The 22,032-nt window shown below is 42.2% G+C and overlaps 1 protein-coding gene across 1 annotated transcript; it reads right to left on the bottom strand.

The window, feature by feature from the left end:
* Window positions 1–116: 116 nt before the first annotated feature.
* Window positions 117–19,801, bottom strand: alkbh8 (alkB homolog 8, tRNA methyltransferase). The gene is made up of 11 exons (XM_007904445.2): window positions 19,643–19,801; window positions 16,904–17,144; window positions 13,223–13,354; window positions 12,506–12,601; window positions 11,034–11,138; window positions 10,517–10,587; window positions 7,298–7,404; window positions 6,136–6,287; window positions 5,230–5,498; window positions 1,897–2,046; window positions 117–1,423 (listed from the first exon to the last, which is right to left on the bottom strand). The coding sequence occupies exons 1-11, from the start codon at window positions 19,769–19,771 to the stop codon at window positions 869–871; spliced, it is 2,007 nt and encodes a 668-aa protein (XP_007902636.1). The 5' UTR covers window positions 19,772–19,801; the 3' UTR covers window positions 117–868.
* Window positions 19,802–22,032: the final 2,231 nt, after the last annotated feature.

The following is a 22,032-nucleotide window of genomic DNA, read 5'->3' on the forward strand; positions in this document are numbered from 1 at the left end:
GATTAGTTCACTTCAAATAGCTGGTAGTTAGTGTTTAAACTATTTTCCAGTGAAGGATTTGACTGCCATCTAGTGCGATAGTTGCAAAAGACAAACTCACGAGAAAAGACTTGTGAAAACCTTTAGGCTACAGTTGAGCATTTAATGATTAGCTTTAATATTTTCATAAGGAGATACCTAAATTATACTTCAGACAACAGCCTGGTTCACTTCGTTACACAGACCGTCACGCTGTTTGTGGCACATTGCTTAACGCACATTGGTTACTATGTTTGCCGAGTCACTACACGTTATTAACAGAAACATTGTGAAGCTATGAGAGGTGGCATTTGCCCAATATCAAACGACTGTGTTTTAAATGTACACTGTTGAAGCAACCCATTGTGCTACAGCAGGTGGTTAACATCCATGATCTTCCATGCACCATAGTCTGATTTAAGTCATAACACTGTGTGAGCTGGAGTTAAACATGGGTCAGTCAGCAATTCCCCACAGGGAAAGAGAGATAAGAAATACTTATTCCCAGAGGCCAGTTTCAGAGCAGCATTCGCATAAACCTGGAATAAAGCTGTCAGACCACACTCTCAACCAATAGGAGTTGCCATAAGACCACCAAGAAAAGAGAAAAATAAATGTAAAGTATTTTTAAAAAGTACCAAATCCTCTTAAGACATTCCACAAAAAAAGCTGCAATGAAGAGTATTGTAGATATGCCATTTAACAAGAGCCACTGGTTTGGAGGCCATATGTGCCTCAAGAAATGCAATAAAAAAAAATTTGCTTCTATGTGAACAAACTACAAATATGTGGTTTACAAAATACCAAAGGTCTCGTGTTGCAAGCAGACATAACAGCTAATTACAACATTTTAGCATTTCTCAATTATCACACACCAGTTCCCTTGATCGTAATAACTATGTACAATCCGTATACTGGATAGGTTCTTGCAAAGCTTTTCCAATTCTCCCTCAGAGAAAACATGATAGTAGCGATGAAAAGTTGGAAGTGCTCTGGACCCAGCAAGAGGCTGACATGAGAGCCGGTCATTTTTTTGGTCTCTCTTACAGCCATCTTTCAAATGCCAAGGAACAAGCAGATCTTGAGAATCAAAGGCAGTTCGATTTTTGTGAACAGACAGCTTTGCATGGTTTAGTTTAACTGTTGGGTCCTTTGTAACCCATGTCGATGGTTCAAAACATCTTGCATCCATTTCATTGGAATCTTTAGATTTGTGAGAGGAATTGGTCGGAGTTGGCATTTCGGTGCCATGGCTTTGAGTTTCCTCAGGTGTTACTTTGCTTTCCTTCAGGTATTTAGACTTGACTTTGTGGTATTCCTGTTCCATAGCCCAAATATAGAGAAGTGCTTTGCCTCCAGGACGCAGAAGTCTTGCAATCTCTTTGATGGCCGCCAGTCTCCTATCCTGCAGGAAAGAAAATATTGGACAAGAATCAGTATTAAGTGGTGTAATATATTTTGTTTCCAGTGCAAATGACTAACCTAAACTAGAAAATAAAGTATACAGCTGCTGAACGCTTTCAATACAGTAACACACACATGCTGGAAAATTACCAGGAAAGGTAACTGAGACCAGAACAATGGACCCATTTAAGAAACACCATGTTGCTCTAATGGGAAGCCAGTAAAGTTAGTGTACTGGAAAGATAAGATCAAATGAGTCAAAAGATGTTCCTCATCCACATCCCTTGTGATGTAACCTTTCCAGACGAACTTATAATTTTTTAATCAATTATATAAATACAATTAATCTAATCCTTTATTACATATTCACTGATCATTCAAAGTTGAGGAAAGCAAAGTAAGGAAAGTGTTGCAGTGTTCCAATAAGGGTTACACAGATTCACTCGTGTGCAAAAAAAAATCAAAACACATTACCTGTGTTGAAAAGTGATGGATTACTGCTATAGAAATGCAGGCATCGCAAACACCGCTACGCAAGGGCACAAACAAGGCATCACAGACGAAGACCTCAAACTTTCTCTCTCCACAAATATCAACAAGGTTTTTGCTGCGATCACACCCCAACTGTTAAAAGAAGAGCAACAAAAGTGTTGGGCACAGAGTATGGAGTCCTGTAGCTCAGTGGTTAGAGCACTCGCTTTGCAAGTGAGAGACCCGAGTTCAATTCCAGGCAGAGGGCGAAACCTTGGGCAAGTTTCCTTACTCCACACAGAGCCTAATAATAATCCCTCCAAAACAAAATAATAAATTGATCATTTTCAATCTACGACTGTTTGTGGGACATTGCTGTGCGCAATTGGCTGCCGCGTTCGCCCACAAATATACAGTCAATTCACTTTACAGTATATTCTGTGAAGCGCTTTGGGACGGCTAGAAGACGTGAAAAGCGCTATATCAAATGCAAGGATTATTATTATTATTATGCATTTGTTCGAATGCTTGAATTACACAAACACAAACCCTTACTGTTTCAACTTTACCCATTAGCAAGCCTCCACTCAATGCCACTCAGCTCAGTTCCAACCCAGTCAACCAACTAGGCTCGTGAGAAGAAGAATTTGTTTTTATTCAGATTATAGTTTCACTCAGAAAGATGCGAACACTGTATTGAACAAACTAAGATCGTAAGCTATTTCATAGCACAAAAAATGCTTTTCAATGGCTTAAGATCTCGTGAACATTTCATGAAAATACTGATTTAAAAGAAATAACATAATAATAATCCTTGCATTTTATATAGCACCTTATTACATCTTGGAGACATCTCAAAGCGGGTCACAAAATATATTGTAAAATGAATTGACTGAATATTTTGTGGGCGATACGCGGCAGCCAATTGAGCAGTAGCAGTGTCTCACAAACAGTCGAGGATTGAGTGACCTTCTGACTCAAAGGTGAGAGTGCTACTAACTGAGTCAGCCTGAAACACTGTCACCTGGAGCAATGGGAGCTTTCTCACCTGTTCATCAGTAAGGCAGATTTCCAAATCCATTTAAAGAAATAGAGCAAAGTACAAATACATTACATTTTTAAATGGAGGAAAACTTTCGGGTTACAGGTTAAATGCTTCCCTAATTTCGGAAAACATGTCCGCATTCATCCTTGCTTTTGATATAGCGCCTTATCACAATTCATTGGCAAGGAAAAGATAAATTTTGATGTGCTATCAAAGCTGCAAACCACCAACCACACTCTCCATCACACTAAATCCCCTTCTCATTAACCTGCCCAATTTTCACCTTAAATCCCTTCACTCACTCAGTCACATTGTTTCAATACAAAATATTAATAACTACTACTAATAATGATTAGTCATGTGGCAGTTATACAAGAGAAGACCAGATATTTTGAAAGTCAAAATACTCAGTGCCAGAGGTAGCGTGGAGGTGAGTGTAACTGGCCATTAAAGGGTAGGAGTTTCCAAATTATTACAGATTTTTCCCATGGGATATGTGTCACTTCCCAGTTAATACAGATTGACAATTTAACTTCTCTCAATCTTCCCCCAGAACTATTTTCAGGACTCAGCATTTGGTGGGGGCCCAGTCACTCACCGAATGCACTTGTCTCCCTGTGAGCAAACATGAGAAGGAAGAGCAATGCAAGCTTTATCTATTTTGGGATTATCAAACATGTAACAGAATAGTCCAGTCCATCAAGTATTCACTGCTTAACTGCCAAACAGAAAAAGAACATGTCCTTTTCCTGCCTATACGAACACCTAATTTCCGCCGTATCCTGCTAGCCATATGGAGCAACCCGTGAGGTTTCCAAATCAATTAAAGGAATAAATAAACTAATTCAAGTTCAAATCACTTGCACTTATATAGCACTTATATTATTCACGTGGAATGGTGAGAAAGGGTGGGAAGGAGGGGATAGGAGGAGGTGACCAAAAGCACAGTCAAAGAGATAAGATTTTCGAAAGGGTTTCAAAAACAGAATGAGAGGACATGAGAAGGAATGATTTGAAGAGGATGTCCCAGAGCAAAGGCACAGGTGCTGGAAGTTCAATGGGAATGTGCATAATAAAACACGAGCCCGGACTAGTTTACATGCTCATACTCAGCAGTGTGCTGACCTATATGACATACATTTGAAAGTTTGACGAACTCAAAGCATTATTGAGCTGTGGTGTGTATATTATGTATGCTCAATACAGCATAGCCTTGAGGCACATCTACTGGGAGCAAATGATTTATTTGACATTGCAAACAAAATGAGCTTCATCTTTCATGCTGCTAACAGTACTGAGGACATGCATCGCTTCACTAAAAATACGCAAGTCATCAAGACGTTAGTTGATTGGTGTCCATACACTTTGCTTGAATAGTGCAGGCTGAATCAGCTAAGCGCATTCAAATACCAAAATAGGTCCACATATTTAGAAATGCAACTACTGTACTAACTTGAATGATACAATTTACAGAAATGCCAGCTACAGTACTACAGATTCTTAGTTTCAACAGCTATATTTCCAAATAAATAATTACACTGAACTGTACACTTGCATAATTCAGCTATAAACAGGGGTTTAGTCAGATATGTGACACCTGTGAAAACCCATCATTATTACTGTATTTATATTTTGAATGTCTTTTAATTTCAGAATGTCTGAAAAGTCTTAACATAATATGTCATAGTGAAGGGTCATGAGTGACTCCTCATGTAAGTAATCAAGGCTGGTCATTTGCATCAGCAACATCCCACAGCGCCAATCATCAAATAATCTGTTAGTTTGATGAATTTGGATGAGGGGAAATTTGGCTTCGACATTCTTTCAAATAACACCAGGGATCTTTTAGCATTCACCTGAACCACCAAAACAAGCTGACAGAACCTTGGCTTAATTTAATAGTATCTTCAACAATGCACTACACTACAATGTACATAATGAGCTCAAATCCCAGTATGAGGCTCAAACCTGCGAACTGACATTGCCATTATTCAAGCGAGATTGACACATATGCAATTGTGCCGAGACACATAACTAATGAGAGCCATTTTAAGGATTTCACTTCATTCCATTTCAGTAATTCGATAAATGTCTTGATCCAGTTGCTATAGTATTGTATAGAACAGAAATGGTGCAAAGTTAATAAGCAGACGAAGCTTAACTTTTTCAAACCATTGGAGCTGCCTCATCAAAACCTGAGTTTATTGATTGATCAGCAAACCTAAATAGAAAGGTTGTCTGTAACCCTTAAGAGCAAATTGATCCAGATACATCTTGAAGGCAACATTTACCATAAATGCATCCTTGTTCACCCCCAGGTATTTGCCATTCCCACAACCAATGTCAGCCACCAAAGCTCCATCAGGCAATGCTTTCAGGAACTCGTTCACCTTTGGCCACGGTGAGTGTCTAGTACTGCTGAAGTGGTCTGCAATTTCATTGTAGACTTTGTGTACATATTCACATTCCAGCTTTGAAGCGTCCCCTTCACTAGTGGGGACTGCGGGTAAGGACTCCTTGCACTGATCACCAATCTGGCTGTCGCACACTTCTGGATATGCTGCAGAAACAACAAATAGCTTATTAAATATTTCTCACTGAAAACGTAGACTAGTTACTCCTGACCCCAGCTCAGGTCTGAAATGCTGTGCACTGTCCAGCGCCTTGGGACATCCTCCCGACGTGAAAGGCGCTATACAAATATAATCTGTTGTTGTTGTGGAATTAGACCAAATTACTTGTACTGTAAGTAATTCAGGTAATTTCAATTGATATAAAAGTAGCTGGACTATTATCAGCCCACAATGAGAGGCATGATGAAGTTAAACAAATTTCCTTTCAATTTCTCACTTAGAGGGGCCAAAAGATGACTAGTGTGGAAAATGATTCAGTCAGGAGCACGCTTCTGAGATTGTGACACAGCAAAAGGCAGATAATCCAGCCAGTCTGTAACCAAAGTGGAAAAAAGTGTTCCATTCCTAACATATTTTATTTAAAAATCCTAGTTTGGAAAGACATTCATATTTGTGTGAGCTCACTGCGAATATTTCTGGGCTGGCGCCTCCCCATTCCAAAATAAGAAACCAGAACTGTAGAGATTTGAGACCAAACGAGCTGGCCTCACTCTGATCAGTGAATACAAAATGGTAAAGAATTCACTCAGAAGGAAGGTAAACTTTTATTTTAAAAAAAATTACCACAGTCACAAGGAGTCATCCTCACTTTCCTGAAGGTGAAACTGGTCCTGGTTCCTCTCTTATTTAAGGTCAAGTCGCTGATGTCCCTACTGATGCTTCCAGGTTTTAGGGTCTCCGATGACTGCACCACGTCAAACTTTCTAGGTGTAATTCTGTTGGATGCGCAAGCACATGTGGCAAACACATTAAAAATGAGCACCTTATAATATGAAGCACCATAACACAGACAGAGGATGTGTCACAGACAAGACAGAGTGCAATAAAAAAACTCCCCAAGGTCAATGTGGCAATGAGTCCAAACAAAGAGTTGGGGAGCGGGGCGGGAGAATCACATCGGTGGCCACTCACATCATTTTATTAACTCGCCTGGCTCAACTGCATTTAATTGGAGCAGTCTAGCTTTCAGGACACACATTATTGACTTGTCAAATATCCAAATCAATATAGTTACCCACATACATTAACATTAACCTGATCTGCAATTAATTGAATATCTAACCTCAAGCCCCTGATACACCCACTTACAAATTACCATTTAACCTCAACTTCACAAGACCAATCAAAATCTACTCCCAGCTCCATCACTTGAAGATGAGCCTGTCTGGTGGAGGCATTTAATACCAAATAAAAAAATATTCCTGCAAACAAATGCACATTACCTTTCAGCTTCAACAAATGGGAACACTTTCATCTCAGGTTGGGAGCAGTACAGTGCTTTACACAGGAGAAGGTGTTATACAAATACTCTCAAATATGTGTGGAAAATAATCACTTCCTGAAAAACTGAGTTGTCCAATTTTAAAGGGCAGCACAACAGTGCAGAATATTGGTACTCATATGCCCAGCGTTAGCATAAATAATTTCCAGTTAGCTCGTTGAAGACAAGGCACTCAGAGCAACAAAACAGGGCAATTCAGCACTCAATATTCTTCGCAGCAGCCCATCAATGAGCAGCACAAGCTCAGCTCTGGAGCAAGATGCCTATGCTTAGAGCCAGGAAGCGATTGTGTTAAGAGTGGACTATAATAAGAGGATTGATTAGCAATGTACAACACAACTTTGGAGGGCTGAAGGCGATTCCCGCAATTCTCAATAGTCTACTTTACAGAGTTAGAAGAATTGGTGGACTATTTATTTCTCAGTTTATCTGTTCCCTACTTACCCATGACTCCACAAATACCTAGATTCATCGGTCATGACAAGCAGACTTCGACGGGGCAGCATCACTGCAACACTGTGTCCAGATCGATCCTTAAAGTCCATGACTGTCTAAGAATAAAAATGGAATTGTTTTATATTCAACACTTCAGCAGAAAATAAAGACTAATTCCCCCACTCCAAATTTATTGTCAGCATTAACTTTCAACGACATTATTTTTTAATTGGCAGCAAAATATAAAATGTATGTTGCAACATGATCTCAACTGTGATAACTTCATTGCAATAGCAAGCAGTAAAACAAATGAACAATTTTAAAAATGACTGAGAAATACAGTATGGTGATTATGGTACTATTAGAGACATAAGAACATAAGAAATAGGAGCAAATAGGCCATTCGACTCCTCGAGCCTGCCCTGCTATTTAATAAGATCATGGCTGATCTTCTAACCTAATTCCATTTACCCGCCCTATCCCCATATCCCTCGATCTCTTTAGTTTTTAAAACACAACAGAACGAATAATAAAGAGAAATGCTTGTGAGTTCAAGCCCCACGTTGAGCAGGACTTTGAGCTCATAATGGAGGCAGCCACGTCAATGCAGTGTTGTGCAAGCACCACTTTGTCAGAGGTACCATCCTCCAGATGTCCTGTCTGCCTCTTCAGGTAAACGTTAAAGGTCCCATTACACTACTCAAAGAGGAGCGAGTTTCTCCAGTATCCTAAACCAATAATCTTCTAGATGATGTTAATAATCCTTGCATTTGAGGTAGCTTTTTAATCAGGTTGTCAAAACTTCTCAACTCACTGTGTGTTTTTAGGCAAATGCAGCATCCGATTTGCACACGGTAAAGTCCCACAAACGGCTATGAAGTGAATGACCGATTTACTCGGGTGGATAAAATTGGTCATTAAATTTCCTTTTTTGGGACATTGCTGAGTCCAAGTGATTGCCACGTTTCCCTTCGCTAGTCAGAAATGTTGTGAAGGACTTTGAACCTTTTTGATGTAATTGACATTATATCAAGTGAAAGGATGAACATAAACAGTTTTGAGTGCAGCTACCCAATATCCAGGGCCACCAGCCTTACAACCAGACAAGTTCTGAATAAACAAAATTCTGGCAAACAACATCATTTTCACCTGAATTCATCAAATTTTGAAAATGAAATGGAACAATGCCACAACAGGCAAATCAATCTGACACACATCAAACTCCTCTTCAGAAATAGTGCTCTTTGAGCAAATTCCGCTTACTCTTCACATTTTCCTTATTTACTGTGTAGCCAATTCAATAAAGAATAAATTTGCAGGCTGCCTTGGATGTGTCGCAGAAATTGTGTAAACTGATTATAGAATTGCATTTAATACTTTACAAGGTATAAAAAGCTCAACAACAAATACAATAGAGTACAAACATGTATTTAGCATTACTAAGCTCTAGGGAATAATAATAATCCTTGCATTTTCACATCATCTAGATGTCTCAAAGCGCTTCACAGAATATGCCGTAAAGTGAATTGACTGTATATTTGTGGGCAAAACGCGGCAGCCAATTGCGCACAGCAACATCCCACAAACAGTCATGGATTGAAAATGACCAATTTATTATTGTTTTGGAGGGATTATTATTAGGCGCGTAGAGTATGGAAACTTGCCCAAGGTTTCGCCCTGCCTGGAACTGAATCCAGGTGTCTCGCTTGCAAGGGAAGTGCTCTAACCACTGAACTACAGGACTCCACACAGTTAAATCCGCACAGAAAGAAAAAGTCACTTGAACAATATTTTAAATAGCTGCAGAGTATTTTGGATAGATTGCATATGGAAATAAGGCACAGTTAAACTACAGTAAGAGGGATTGCATATGGAAATAAGGCACAATTAAACTACAGCAAGAGGGATTGCAGGAAGAGGCCAATGCTTAAATTATAATAAGGAGGATAGTGGGTGTAGAGGCACAGATAAATTAGAATAAAATTGATTATGAAAAAGAGTAGCATGGTTACTTCCCACAATGAGGGATTGCAGTGTTCAAATTAACTCAAGGTCATCAATTCTAGGATCTTGTATATTCCTACAGAAGTCATCAGCAAATGACCATGGTCCATTTTTTTAAGAATTCATGCAATGCCACTACAGAATTAGTATTGAAATTAGATTTTAACAATGTCCCACTGTTACAAGGAATGATCAAAACAAAGCGACCAGAAAAAAAATGATCTGTTATGGAGTGCAATGCAGCTTTTAACACTGCAGAATGACGCATACTGAAATACTGTAATCTAATGTAGAACACCATCTAGAGGCGACACAAGTACTTATATAGCACATTAAACACAGAGTCAAAATAAACAGCCTAGCCCTGATGTACAATTGATTTAATGGTAACACAGACATAGCAACTATGTGTGTGAGAAGGTTCTCATACTTGTATGGTTACTTGTCAACAAAGAAACTTTCCCTGAGGAATTTGTTCAATTTTGATCATTTCAAAACAAAATATAGATTGGATTTCAGGGACTGACTTACAAACCTGAGAATCAAATTTAGAAATGTCACCTCAATCGAGGGATGGACTTGAGGTTTTGCCACTGGAGGCAATGGTGCAACTAAGCAAAGCAACATACTTGATGACTTATTATTACCACTCTGTTCACCAATAATGTCTCAAAGCACTTCACAGGCAAACACTGTCAAGTATACTGACTATTTCTGGCAGCCAACTCGTGAACCCAATGTCCCACAAGTAGCCATGAGGCGAATAACCCATTTTATCCAGAGAATTGTTGATCAGCACACTGGAAGAAACTCCCTTCTCTTTCCAAATAGTGCCACAGCATTAACATCCACACGATCAAACAGACAGAATTAGTAGGTAGAACCTTGGTTTAACATTTCACTTGAAGGACAGATGTCAGGACTGGCAGCATACCCGCTCATGCGACCAGTTACTACATTCTACCAATCAAGAAGTACTGAGCTCAGATGGAAGTACAGAATTACAGAAAGTGAAACCTCAAACAAAGGACGACCACAAAGACATTTGTACAGCTCTTCACAGGTGCAATTATTAGAGATACTGTCGCTGTTAATAAAAATGTGTCAGTGTGTCAGTATTTGATTGCCAAATAACTGTTGAAAGGTGGAACCTGTTCCAACACTCTGAATTGTGAAACTCAAATAAATGGCTTTTTCAAATTAAGTCCTCAAAACTGAACTTACCTCTGTTCCCAGGCTCAGACAGATGATCCCATTCTCAAATGCAGAGTGTGTGTCAATGTGTGGAGGAATTCCTGTTGAAAGCAATTATAAAGGTCATGCAATAGCCCATCAGCAAGGCATTAAATAATAGTTACAAATTAAATAAAACTAAATCTTTGCAATTGTCAAGTGAAAGGCAGATATAAGATTATGGCAAATCAAAATATCTAACAAATCAACACAGATGTGAACAACCACAGATGTGTTAATCATAAAAATAAATGGGTACAAATAATAAATACAGTATATTAAAGTAAAAACTTTTCTGGTCACAAAATGCATGCAAATTTTGTAAAACTTTTTTATAAATTTTAAATAACAGTTCCACGTGTTTAATTTGTATTTGTTTAAAATAGGTTGAGAATCGATCTCAGGCAAGACACATTTGGCTTACGTGCCTCTAGGTAGAGAGTGGAAAATGTTACTTGCAAAAAACATTTTAAAATACGTTTTTTTAAGTTGTAAAACTCGATTTCACCTTGTCCAGGTTCATACTGATTTATTGTCAGCTGATCAGGTCTAAATTTTACATATCCCTTTTCAATGGATTTCTCCAATACTTCAGTACAAATTTCAGGAAGGCCTAGTGTGAAAAAAGAAAAGGGCAAAATGAGTTACTAAGTACTTTGATTCTTTGAACTAAAACTCCACCACATTTTATGGTTATAGATTTGACTCAAAATTGTTTGAGTGAAGCCCAAAAAAAACTTAACATATGCATATATATATTATATATATTATTTTCCTACCACATAACAACAACAACAAAATTACATTTATAAAGGGCCTTTCACGTCGGGAGGAAGTCCCAAGGAGCTAGACAGTGTACAGCATTTCAAACCCAAGCTGGGGTCGTGGGGGAGGGGGCGAGAAGGGAGGGGAGGGGCAGGGTGGTGGCTGATGGCAAGGTCGAAGAGAGGGTCTTGAGGCAGGACTTGAAGGAGGCATATATAAAAATAAAGCTTTTTTTGGGAGTCATTCTGCCTTAAGCAATGGAAAGGGAGATTATGCAAACAAAATCTGCTACAAATCTGCAGCTGAACAATTATCGATCATAGCAAAGTTTTTTTAAAAAACTCAAGTCAGTTAATAGATTAAAATTTACAGCTTGAGTAAAGTTTCCGTAAATTAGCAAGTTTCAATACCCTGTGGGACATCAGGATAAAACCACATCTGATTTAAAATTTCACATTTTCACTAAATACCAAAGGGCAGAAGAAACTACAAAAACAATTTACATTTATATAGTGCCTTTTATGTCCGGATGACTGACACCTCAAAGTGCTAGGAGCACTCCCCCCCATGGTGGGGGAGGTGGGGAGGAAAGAGGAAAGCAGCCCGATGGCATGTTTGAAAAGATAGGCCTTTAGGTGAATTTTAAAGGCAGCAAAGGAGGAAGGCAGAGGGATGGAGCTCCAGAGCACAGAGGCAGAATGGCTGAAAGCTCACCCATTGTAGGGACATGAAGTTGACCAATTTGGTCACTCAATCCACGATCGTATGTGGGACAATGCTTTGCACAATTGGCTGCCACGTTTCGCCCACAAAAATACAGTCACTGCAGTTTACAGTCTATCCTGTAAAGCTCCTTGCAATGCCTCAACAATGTGATAAGGCACTGTATCAAATGCAAGGATTATTATTATTTGCTGAAATCTGAATTCAGGTTAAATTCTGTTCCATGAAATTTAGATTTTCAGTTCTGAAACATTAGTATTAAACATTTCATAATGTGAAACAGAACAGAGTTCAACACAGAATTTTTTCTGTGATGTGAAGCAATGATAGTTTTTAAAAATTCTCAAATTTTAAACAGATACAACAGAATAAGAAAACTGAAGCTCAGCAACCAATACAAATAATCAAATACAGTAGCTGCTTGTACCCTACAGAACAGATGCTGCATTAAAACCCACATCTAATACATACACAAACAGATTCAATCTGTACCTCCTGGCAGTGGTTTGTCCTTGTCCACATTATTGTTGTCATAACGAAATTCATACCCGTAATGTTTCACCCTACGATGTTTCAGGGATTTCTGAGCTACAGAGAAAAGGGGAAAACACAATATCAGAAACCATTTCAAATGTTGACATTGGTTTCAATATTAACATTCCATTCAGAGTGTAATACAACAACAACAAATTATATTTGTATAGCGCCTTAACAATGATTGAAAGGAGTAAAATGTGTACCACAGATCCAAACTTACAGCATACACAGATTATAATAGTCTATATGACAATTTGAAATGGGTGCAACTATTTAACCTTCTTGTCTTGTTTCTCTGCAAGTGTCATTGTTATTATTATTCCAAACAGTGCAGGTAGTCTTAGTAGCATAGGCAGCGGAAGAAAATATTCCTGTGGGGGCTGAGTAAAACTCAGTTAAAAGGTCGGTCCCTTTAAGAGAGATGAGCCATTGTCTCTATTGATACATCCATCAATCAATCGAAGATGAGGAAGCCCTGACAAGCAGCTCGCCTACAGGTGACTTTGATTGGGGCTGTTTGGAGGATTGGCTATGGTCTTCCTCAAGGCTCAGGGCTTTCCCCACCCAACTCCCTTAAAGAGGTGAGTTGTAGATAGATGGGGGGGGGGTTGCTGCGCTCCCTTTAGTCCTTAGCCACCCACAGTCTATGATCTTTATTCATGTGGTACTTACTACTTTTGTTGGTCAGATCTGTGCTCCAATCCACAAACTCCAAAAGCTTCTGCTCGTATGTGGGCGACACAAACTCTTCAACCACAAGGAGACCTGAGGGCAGACTCGGAGAAGCAATGTCTTCACCAAGAACTGAAAAAAGAAAGTTACATTTCAGCTCAAAATACTTTTAAAGCTACAAAAGCATTCATTTTAGGAATAAATGGGAACTGAAAACTTAACTAAGCTGTGACCAGTACTTTCAGCTTTAAAGTGAAACCTTTAAAATAATTAAATCAAGACTACTGTTTGGATATATAAACTAGTATATAAATGCAAGTTGTTGAATAAGAAGATGTTAGCACTCATTTTCTGATTGAACCAGAACTGGTCTTGATTTAAAGTCTTATCCAAAAGATAACACTTCTGACAATGCAGCATCCCCCAGGACTGCACTGGAATGTCAGTCTAGTCTATGAGTTCAAGTTCTAATGTGAGGCTTGAACCCATAATTGGAGTCTGCCCTCAGGTCTCCTTGTGGTTGAAGAGTTTGTGTTGCACACATACGCTTTTGGACTTTATGGATTGGAACATAGATCTGACCAACAAAAGTAGTAAGTACTACTCAGTTAATAATAATAATCCTTGCATTTGATATAGCGCTTTTCATGTCTTCTAGACATCTCAAAGCGCTTCACAGAATAGACTGTAAAATGAATTGACTGTATATTTGTGGGCAAAATGCGGCAGCCAATTGCGCACAGCAGTGTCCCACAAACAGTCATGGATTGATCTTATCTAATTTCTCTACCCTCTCCTCCGATACTGTGACATTAGCTTTTTTGATGAAGTAACGGAAAGGGTGGACGAACAAAAACAACAAGCGTCTCAGAGCGCTTCACAGTAACGGATCCCGGGGCCGAGTCAGGGGGAGGGGGAGGAAAGTGACCAAAGGTACGATTGAAAAGAAAGCTCTTCAGCAGAGAACTGAAAATAGGAAGAGAGGGAGCAAGGCGAAGGGAGTGAGGAAGGGAGTTCCAGAGTTCCAGATGAAAACAACAACAAGATTCCATTTATTGAGCGCCTTTCACGTCGGGAAGACGTCCCAAGGCGCTGTACAGTTGGGTCAGGATCCGAGCAAGGGGGAAATGGTCAGGGTGAGGGGAGGGAAGGGAGGGAGCGAGGAGGGGTAGAGAGTCGAGAGGGGAGCTGAAGGCACAGTCAAAGAGAAAGGTCTTGAGACCGGCCTTGAAGGAGGAAAGGGAGGAAGCAAGACGAAGGCACTGGGGGATAGAGTTCCAGAGCCTCGGGGCTGAGAGGCTGAAGGCCCGGCCACCGATGGTAGGGCGGTTGGGGCGGGGGATGTGGAGCAGACCGGAGCCAGAGGAACGGAGGGTACGGGCAGGTAGGTAGGGGGATAGTAGGTCGGAGAGGTAAGAGGGAGCAAGGCCGTGAATGGCCTTGTAGGTGAGGATGAGGATCTTGAATTCGATCCTCTGGGGGATGAAGGTAGTGCAGTGCAGGTAGTGCAGTGCAGTTGACGTAGTTTATATGGATTTTCAAAAAGCGTTTGATAAAGTACTACATAAGAGATTTGTAAGAAAAATAGAAGCCCACGGTATTAAAGGGACTAGGATAGAGAACTGGCTGGGAGACAGAAAGCAGAGAGTTTTGGTGAATTGTTGTTTTTCTGACTGGAGAGAAGTGGGCAATAGTGTTCCCTGGGGTCGGTATTGGGACCACTACTGTTTTTGATCTATATAAATGACCTGGACTTGGGTATAAAGAGTACAATCTCCGAGTTTGCAGATGATACTAAGATAGGAAAAGTAGTAAATGGTGAGGAGATAGTAGCAGACTGCAAGAAGACATAGACAGACTGGTAAAATGGGTAGATACGTGGCAAATGAAGCTTAATGTGGAGAAATGCAAAATGATGCACTTTGGGAGGAAGAATAAGGAGAGGCTATATAAGCTAATGGTAGAATTTTAAAGTGGGTGAAGGAACAGAGAGTCCTGGGGGTTCATATAAGTAAATCTTTGAAGGTGGCAGGACAGGTAGGTAAAGCTATTAAAAAAGCATACAGGATACTAGGCTTTATAAATAGGGGCATAGAATACAAAAAGTCAGGAAGTTATGATAAACCTTTATAAAACACTGGTTAGGCCTCATCTAAAGTACTGTGTTCAGTTCTGGGTACCACACTTTAGGAAGGATGTCAAGGCATTGGAGAGGGTGCAAAGGAGATTTACCAGGATGGTACCAGGAATGAGGGACTTCAGTTATCAGGAGAGGTTAGAGAAGCTGGGATTATTCTCCTTGGAGCAGAGGAGGTTAAGAGGAGACTTAATAGAAGTTTTCAAAATTATGAGGAGATTCAAGAGGATGAACAAGGAGAAACTATTTCCACTGACGGGTGGGTCAGTAACCCGAGGACACCGATTTAAAATAATTGTTAAAAATAACAGAGGGGAAGTGAGGAGAATCTTTTTCACGCAGCAAGTTGTTCGAATCTGGAATGCATTGCCTGAAAGGGTGGTGGAAACCGATTCGATAACAATTTTTAAGAGAGAAGTAGATAATTATTTGGGGAGGACAAGTTTGCAGGGCTATGGGGAGAGAGCAGGGAAGTGGAATTGATTTGGATAGCTCTTTTTAAAGAGCCGGCACAGACACGATGGGCCGAATGGCCTCCTTTTGTGCTGTATAATTCTATGTTTCTATAATCTTCTAACCCACAGATCAGGTCTACCAACTTATCTGACATCTCAGAAAGTGATTTCTTTACAATAACAGAAAAGTTAATCATCTAGATTTTAAGTCTTTGCTCCAGACATTCACAAGAATTATCGCCACTAATAAGGTTCAGTTTTTCTCTATATTTTCTTCTTTCCTCCTCCTTTTCAATTAAAAAAATTATATTCTTTCACCAGCAGTAAATCCTTTCTCTGTTGTAGTACCTGGCTTTGCCCACTTACGTGCTAAAATTGCAGTTTTAGATTCAAGCAAGTCACATACAGATTGTATTTTTAGGTCGCTCAGACCGAGTCTTGTTGCCTATATAATATTATCAATAAGCATTCTGATTTTAGGATTTTAAACCACTGAAAAATTAGTACCAAATTCATGGTATCCCTACCCAAGTTGCCAGTTCCCTCCCTCTTGTAATGACATTCTATGTACATTCGAGTCCCTGATCCAGGAGCAAAAATCCAGTATTATTTTGAAACCACATAACTTTTATATTAAACCTTGCGTGCAGTCCCTCAAGGTTCATTAAGTGTAGGTCAAATTGTGCATTCTTTAAAGAAAATAAAAACAACACAATATCATGGAATATTCAAACAATAATTATATTAATAATAGCACAATCGAATTGAAGTAAGCAATCAACACTAATGGTCAAGAATCACATGTACGCTTGGATAAGATTGGTGGAACCGTCCCACAGTAGAAGGTAAAAAGTTTCAAATTCCTTCAGGGGAGTTCAGGCAAAAACGTTATTTAAAAATTGTATTGTAATCAAGTTTTAAGTGATGATGTTACAATGGAATTCTGTACCATCACCATCAAACCTTTCTCATTACCCCACCCCCTACCATTGCACACAATTGAATAGAATGGGCACACACTGAGTGTATCATATTGTCTTTTTACAATCTAGGACTTGTGAATGGTGATCTAAAATTAAATATGCTTACCTTTCTCTACAAAGTTTGAATATAGAGTGACTGGTAGAGTGTTGCAATCAGTCCCAAGCTCTCGCCCGTTGAGGGAGTTATATGCTTCCCGGGCTTCCTGCACTGTGCCATAAGTCACAAATGCATACGGTTTGCTAGGAGGCATCAGAAGGGCCTCAACAGTTCCAAAGACCTGCAACACTTCAAGCAGCTGCTCTCGGCTGACACCATTACCCAGACCACCATTGGTGACAATCACATGCTAGACGAAACAACAACAACAGGGACATCACACAGGAGACCATTTTAATAGCCATCAATTAAAAGCAAGGATCCTAAATGAATGGGCAGCTTTTAATAAAACCAATGAGTTAAAGCAGATACAATGAAGCTGTCAGCGAAGTGTCTGGCACACATGGAAATCCATCACCATGCTTAAGCGTATCCAAACCTGATAAGAGTTGCACATTTGCATACCACTTACTGCTGGGAACAAAGTCAGTAATGTATGTGGAGTGATCAAGACTGTTTTAATACTTTCTGTTCCATATCTTATTGATATTTGTAGCTGTAAAGTAACACCCATAAACTATCACCCAATATTGGAGTTCTGTGCATCTTGGATCTGTGTGCAATGCCAATACTGAGAGTTTAAAAAAAATATTATTGAAGAGTCTGCAGGACAACCGGCTCTTTAAAGACGCTTCAGTGGATGGTTTAATGCACCGCCAAATGGGACTCAGGGGAGTGAGTTCTGTGCATTTTGCACAGCTACATTTACACTGCAGCTAATTCAACTCACATCACTCATGACTTGTACCACCTTCTCCAGGCACCCTCAGAAGTGCGGCTACAACACAATTCACGCTGCTTAAAAATCTCCATTTAAATTGCACCTTTAACATTATTTCAATATCCAATCTCACAGTGATTTGTAGCCGAAAGTGTTGTGTAATAACGATGTACACACAACACGGAAACAAGCCACTCGTCCCAGTGTTAATACTCCACATGAGCCTCTACCCATCCTTATCTCCCCTTCTTTCTCCAATTATAGGTTAGCAATTCCATCAAACAGACAGGTGATGAATGACCATAACACCAGGAGGAAGACAACCTTTTCTTTGTGAGCAGTGCCTCGGGATCAAGTGAAAAGCAAATGTTTAAAAGCCTCGAGTTTAACATCTCATCCAAAGGACCACAGTTTGAACAGCACAGGACTGCGCGGTCCTGGACTGTCAGCCCAGATCAGGAGCTTAAAGCTCCAGTATACCACAATTGGAACTCTGAAATCAAAGACTTCTTCCACAGGTTCTCCAACCCCCCAACTCACCCCCTCCGCGCGGCTCCCCAGACACCCCCCATTTCCGAGCACACCCCAACCCCGCTCCCCAGCCCACTAACACCCCCCTCCCCAGCAATACCCACTCCTTAGCACCCACCCCCGCCAGCATTTCCCCTCTCTCCAGCAACCCCCTCCCCCCCAGTAGCCCCTTCCCCCCCAGCATCCCCCCCCCCAGCAGCCCCTCCTCCCCCACAGCAGCCCCTCCCCCCCAGCACCCCAGCGGCCCCCCTTCCCCCCAGCATCCCTCCCCCCAGCAGCCCCCTCCCCCCCAGCAGCCCCAGCAGCCCCTCCCCCAGCAGCCCCTTCCCCCCAGCAGCACCCTCCCCCCCAGCAGCCCCCCCCCCCCCAGCACCCAGCGGCCCCCCTTCCCCCCAGCATCCCTCCCCCCCAGCAGCCCCCTCCCCCCAGCACCCCCTCGCCCCAGCAGCCCCCTCCCCCCCAGCAGCCCCTTCCCCCAGCAGCCCCTCGCCCCAGCAGCCCCCTCCCCCCCAGCACCCCAGCAGCCCCTTCCCCCAGCAGCCCCCTCCCCCCCAGCAGCCCCCTCCCCCAGCAGCCCCCTCCCCCCAGCAGCCCCCTCCCCCAGCAGCCCCCTCCCCCCCAGCAGCCCCCTCCCCCCCAGCAGCCCCCTCCCCCCCAGCAGCCCCCTCCCCCCCAGCAGCCCCCTCCCCCCAGCAGCCCCCTCCCCCCAGCAGCTCCAGCAGCCCCTCCCCCCAGCAGCCCCTCCCCCCAGCAGCCCCCTCCCCCCAGCAGCCCACTCCCCCCAGCAGCCCACCCCCCCCCAGCAGCCCCCTCCCCCCCAGCAGCCCCTCCCCCCAGCAGCCCCCTCCCCCCAGCAGCCCCTCCCCAGCAGCCCCTCCCCCCAGCAGCCCCCTCCCCCAGCAGCCCCTTCCCCCAGCAGCCCCTCCCCCCAGCAGCCCCTCCCCCCAGCAGCCCCCTCCCCCCAGCAGCTCCAGCAGCCCCCTCCCCCCCAGCAGCCCCCTCCCCCCCAGCAGCCCCTCCCCCCAGCAGCCCCTACCCCCAGCAGCTCCAGCAGCCCCCCCCCCCAGCAGCCCCCCCCCCAGCACCCCTCCAGCAGCCCCTCCCCCCCAGCAGCCCCTCCTCCCCCAGCAGCCCCCTCCCCCCAGCAGCCCCCTCCCCCAGCAGCCCCCTCCCCCAGCAGCCCCCTCCCCCCAGCACCCCCCCCCAGCAGCCCCCTCCCCCCAGCAGCCCCCTCCCCCCAGCAGCCCCCTCCCCCCAGCAGCCCCCTCCCCCAGCAGCCCCTCCCCAGGCTCCAGCCCACCTGCAGACAGACCCCCCCCCCCCTCCGGGCAGATCTGGAGCTAAATCGCCGTGTGAGCGGTTTCGGCCTCACGGATGGGAGACGACGGTCGCGGCCCTGACCCGGGTGACGGGGGGGAAGGGAGACAGACACTCACCCGCGTGGGGCCGCATACGGTTTCGATGCCGTGGCGGTTGAGGAGGACGCGCCGACATTTCGTCTGCTTTTTCGCCAATTTCTTGCGCTCTGTGGTAAGTCTCCCGCGGGCGGAGCTGGAGGGCGCCATCTTTGTCCGACGCTCAATACCGTCCGCCCGGAAACTGCTGTCCGGGATTGCAGCGGCCGCTCAGCCCGAGCTGTGCAGTCACTGTCCACTGTCCACTGTCACGGGATAATTCCCGGAAAAATCACTCTCCTGCAATTTCATACCCACACCGAACCTTAATTTAACATAAGTGCTGCACGGTTACTGCCTCCTGACCCTTTTTCGTTGCTGAAATATATTTATTTTTTTTAAAATCATCCACAACGTCCTCCAAAATAATAACAATCCCTCCAAGACCCCAAAACAATAATTAAATGGGTCATTTTCAATCCACCACTGTTTGTGGGACATTGCTGTGCGCAATCGGCTGCCGCGTTCGCCCACGAATGTGCAGTCAATTCACTTTACAGTGTGTTCTGCGAAGCGCTTTGGGACGTCCTCCCGACGTGAAAAGCGCTATATCAGATGCAAGGATTATTATTATTATTATTCACCGCCCAGACCACAGTCAAGTGGATCCACTTTACAGTATATTCCGCGAAGCGCTTTGAGACGCCTCAAAAATGTGATAACGCGCTACATCAAATGCAAGCGTTATTATTATAATAAATAAAATCATGTGATTCAATCAAAATATTTAATATTATATGAATTTGAATCGATAAACCCAGACTATTACTTCAAAGTAAAATGGAAAAGTAGGAGCAGAAATTTAGAACAAATGAATGATATGATTCTGGAATAATTTAGCCAAGTGTAAAAGATTTCTGAATGGAATTACAGAATATAATAATCCTACAATAATAATATGCTTGGATTTGATATAATGCCTTTCACATTGGGACATCACAAAGCGTTTCACACAGGTTTCACTGTAAAGTCTCGTAACTTCATATTTTGGAGGTGAATGCAGTAGACAACTTGTGCGGTTTTGTTTTGGTCAGCTGGATGTTGGACAGATGCAGAAACCCAAATGCAAGGATTATTAATATTTTAAGAGCAGCTGCTTCTTCAGAAATGTTACTGTTGTTTTATTGATTTGTGAAACTCAGCAATTTGCTGGAAACTGCCACGTGGATCTTTAGTGATCTCTTTCATGTATTCTTGGTGGGACTGTTTAGCTGGTATCGGGTTAAGTGCATATTTGATGGGAATTGAAGGACAATATTTTGACATTCTTTAACTGCTACAAAACAATATGCTTTTGGTTAATGTAGGCATTTTCAAAAGAAAATATATTTCTGCCTCCTCAATGATCAGCAATAGCATATGACCTGTCTGTGGTTATATCAAGAGTAATTTTCTTTTAAATTGCTGACTTTCCAAGGTGGCAGGTTGCAGAATTCCTCCATTGATAACTACAATTGTTGGAATAGTGCACAGATGCAGGCTATACGGTAATTTATATGGCATTTTCACAACAATTTGGGAGATCTATATGCTTAGTCAATGGACTTGAGAATAGTGTGGTTGAAGGGCTCAGAAACAAATGTACAATTCTGTGACTTCAAGGGATAATTTTTAGCAAGCTAATATTGATTGCTGTCTCATGCTGTTTATTTACCTTCCTAGCACAGCTGCAGCTTACCCACACTGGTGAGGTTGCACTTGCTACCCTAACTGAGCCTTAAGAGCTTCTTCTACTTAATATTTCCACTGCTGTGCTGCATTGTGACCGCTTACACTAGAGTGCTACAGGATTTTGAAGGAAGTCACATTACCTGATATGTACATTGGTTGTAAACTGGTTACACACTAAATCTATTTACTACCCAAGGGCTTGGTCTTAGATGTTGGATGCTTGCTGGTGCATGATAATGTGACATTACAATGAGCATTGGATTCAGTAGTGTTGGGTTGCCTCCAGCTATTAGACTAAAAGAGACATAGCACTATTTCATCACCAGGCCATTTCATTGAGTGAGGCTCAGTGAATGCCATTTAATTGCATCACAACTGAATTTGGCTTCTCAACACCAAGAGCATTTAATCAAAAAAAGCCCTGTATATTGATTAAAGGGAAAGTCTATTCTACTGACTTGTCACAACTGTTAATGTTAAAGAAGAAGTTGTTGCCACAGGCTGCAGTTCCCATTCAAAATATCATCAGAATTTAACATGGGATGTCATTTCAGATATTCCACGTAAAATGAATGTTCTCCGGCTGCATCTGACTGGCAGTATAAAGCACAAGGAATGAATTAATATCTTTTTCTTAGGCTCGATGGGCTGAATGGCTCCTTCTGTGCTATAATTTCTATGACTATTTCTCAATAATCCTT

The sequence above is a fragment of the Callorhinchus milii genome, unplaced genomic scaffold (assembly GCF_018977255.1).
Source record: "Callorhinchus milii isolate IMCB2004 unplaced genomic scaffold, IMCB_Cmil_1.0 Scaffold4, whole genome shotgun sequence".
Taxonomy (NCBI): Eukaryota; Metazoa; Chordata; class Chondrichthyes; order Chimaeriformes; family Callorhinchidae; genus Callorhinchus; species Callorhinchus milii.

Bases quoted from the DNA above. Each gene is read 5' to 3' on its own strand.
- alkbh8 (XM_007904445.2), bottom strand. From the start codon at position 19,771: ATGGCGCCCTCCAGCTCCGCCCGCGGGAGACTTACCACAGAGCGCAAG. The intron at 6,288-7,297 runs GTAAGTAGGGAA...CGCATCCAACAG, and splicing joins AGGTATTTGTGGAGTCATGG to AATTACACCTAGAAAGTTTG. The intron at 2,047-5,229 runs GTAAATGTTGCC...TTCTTTTAACAG, and splicing joins TGAACAAGGATGCATTTATG to TTGGGGTGTGATCGCAGCAA.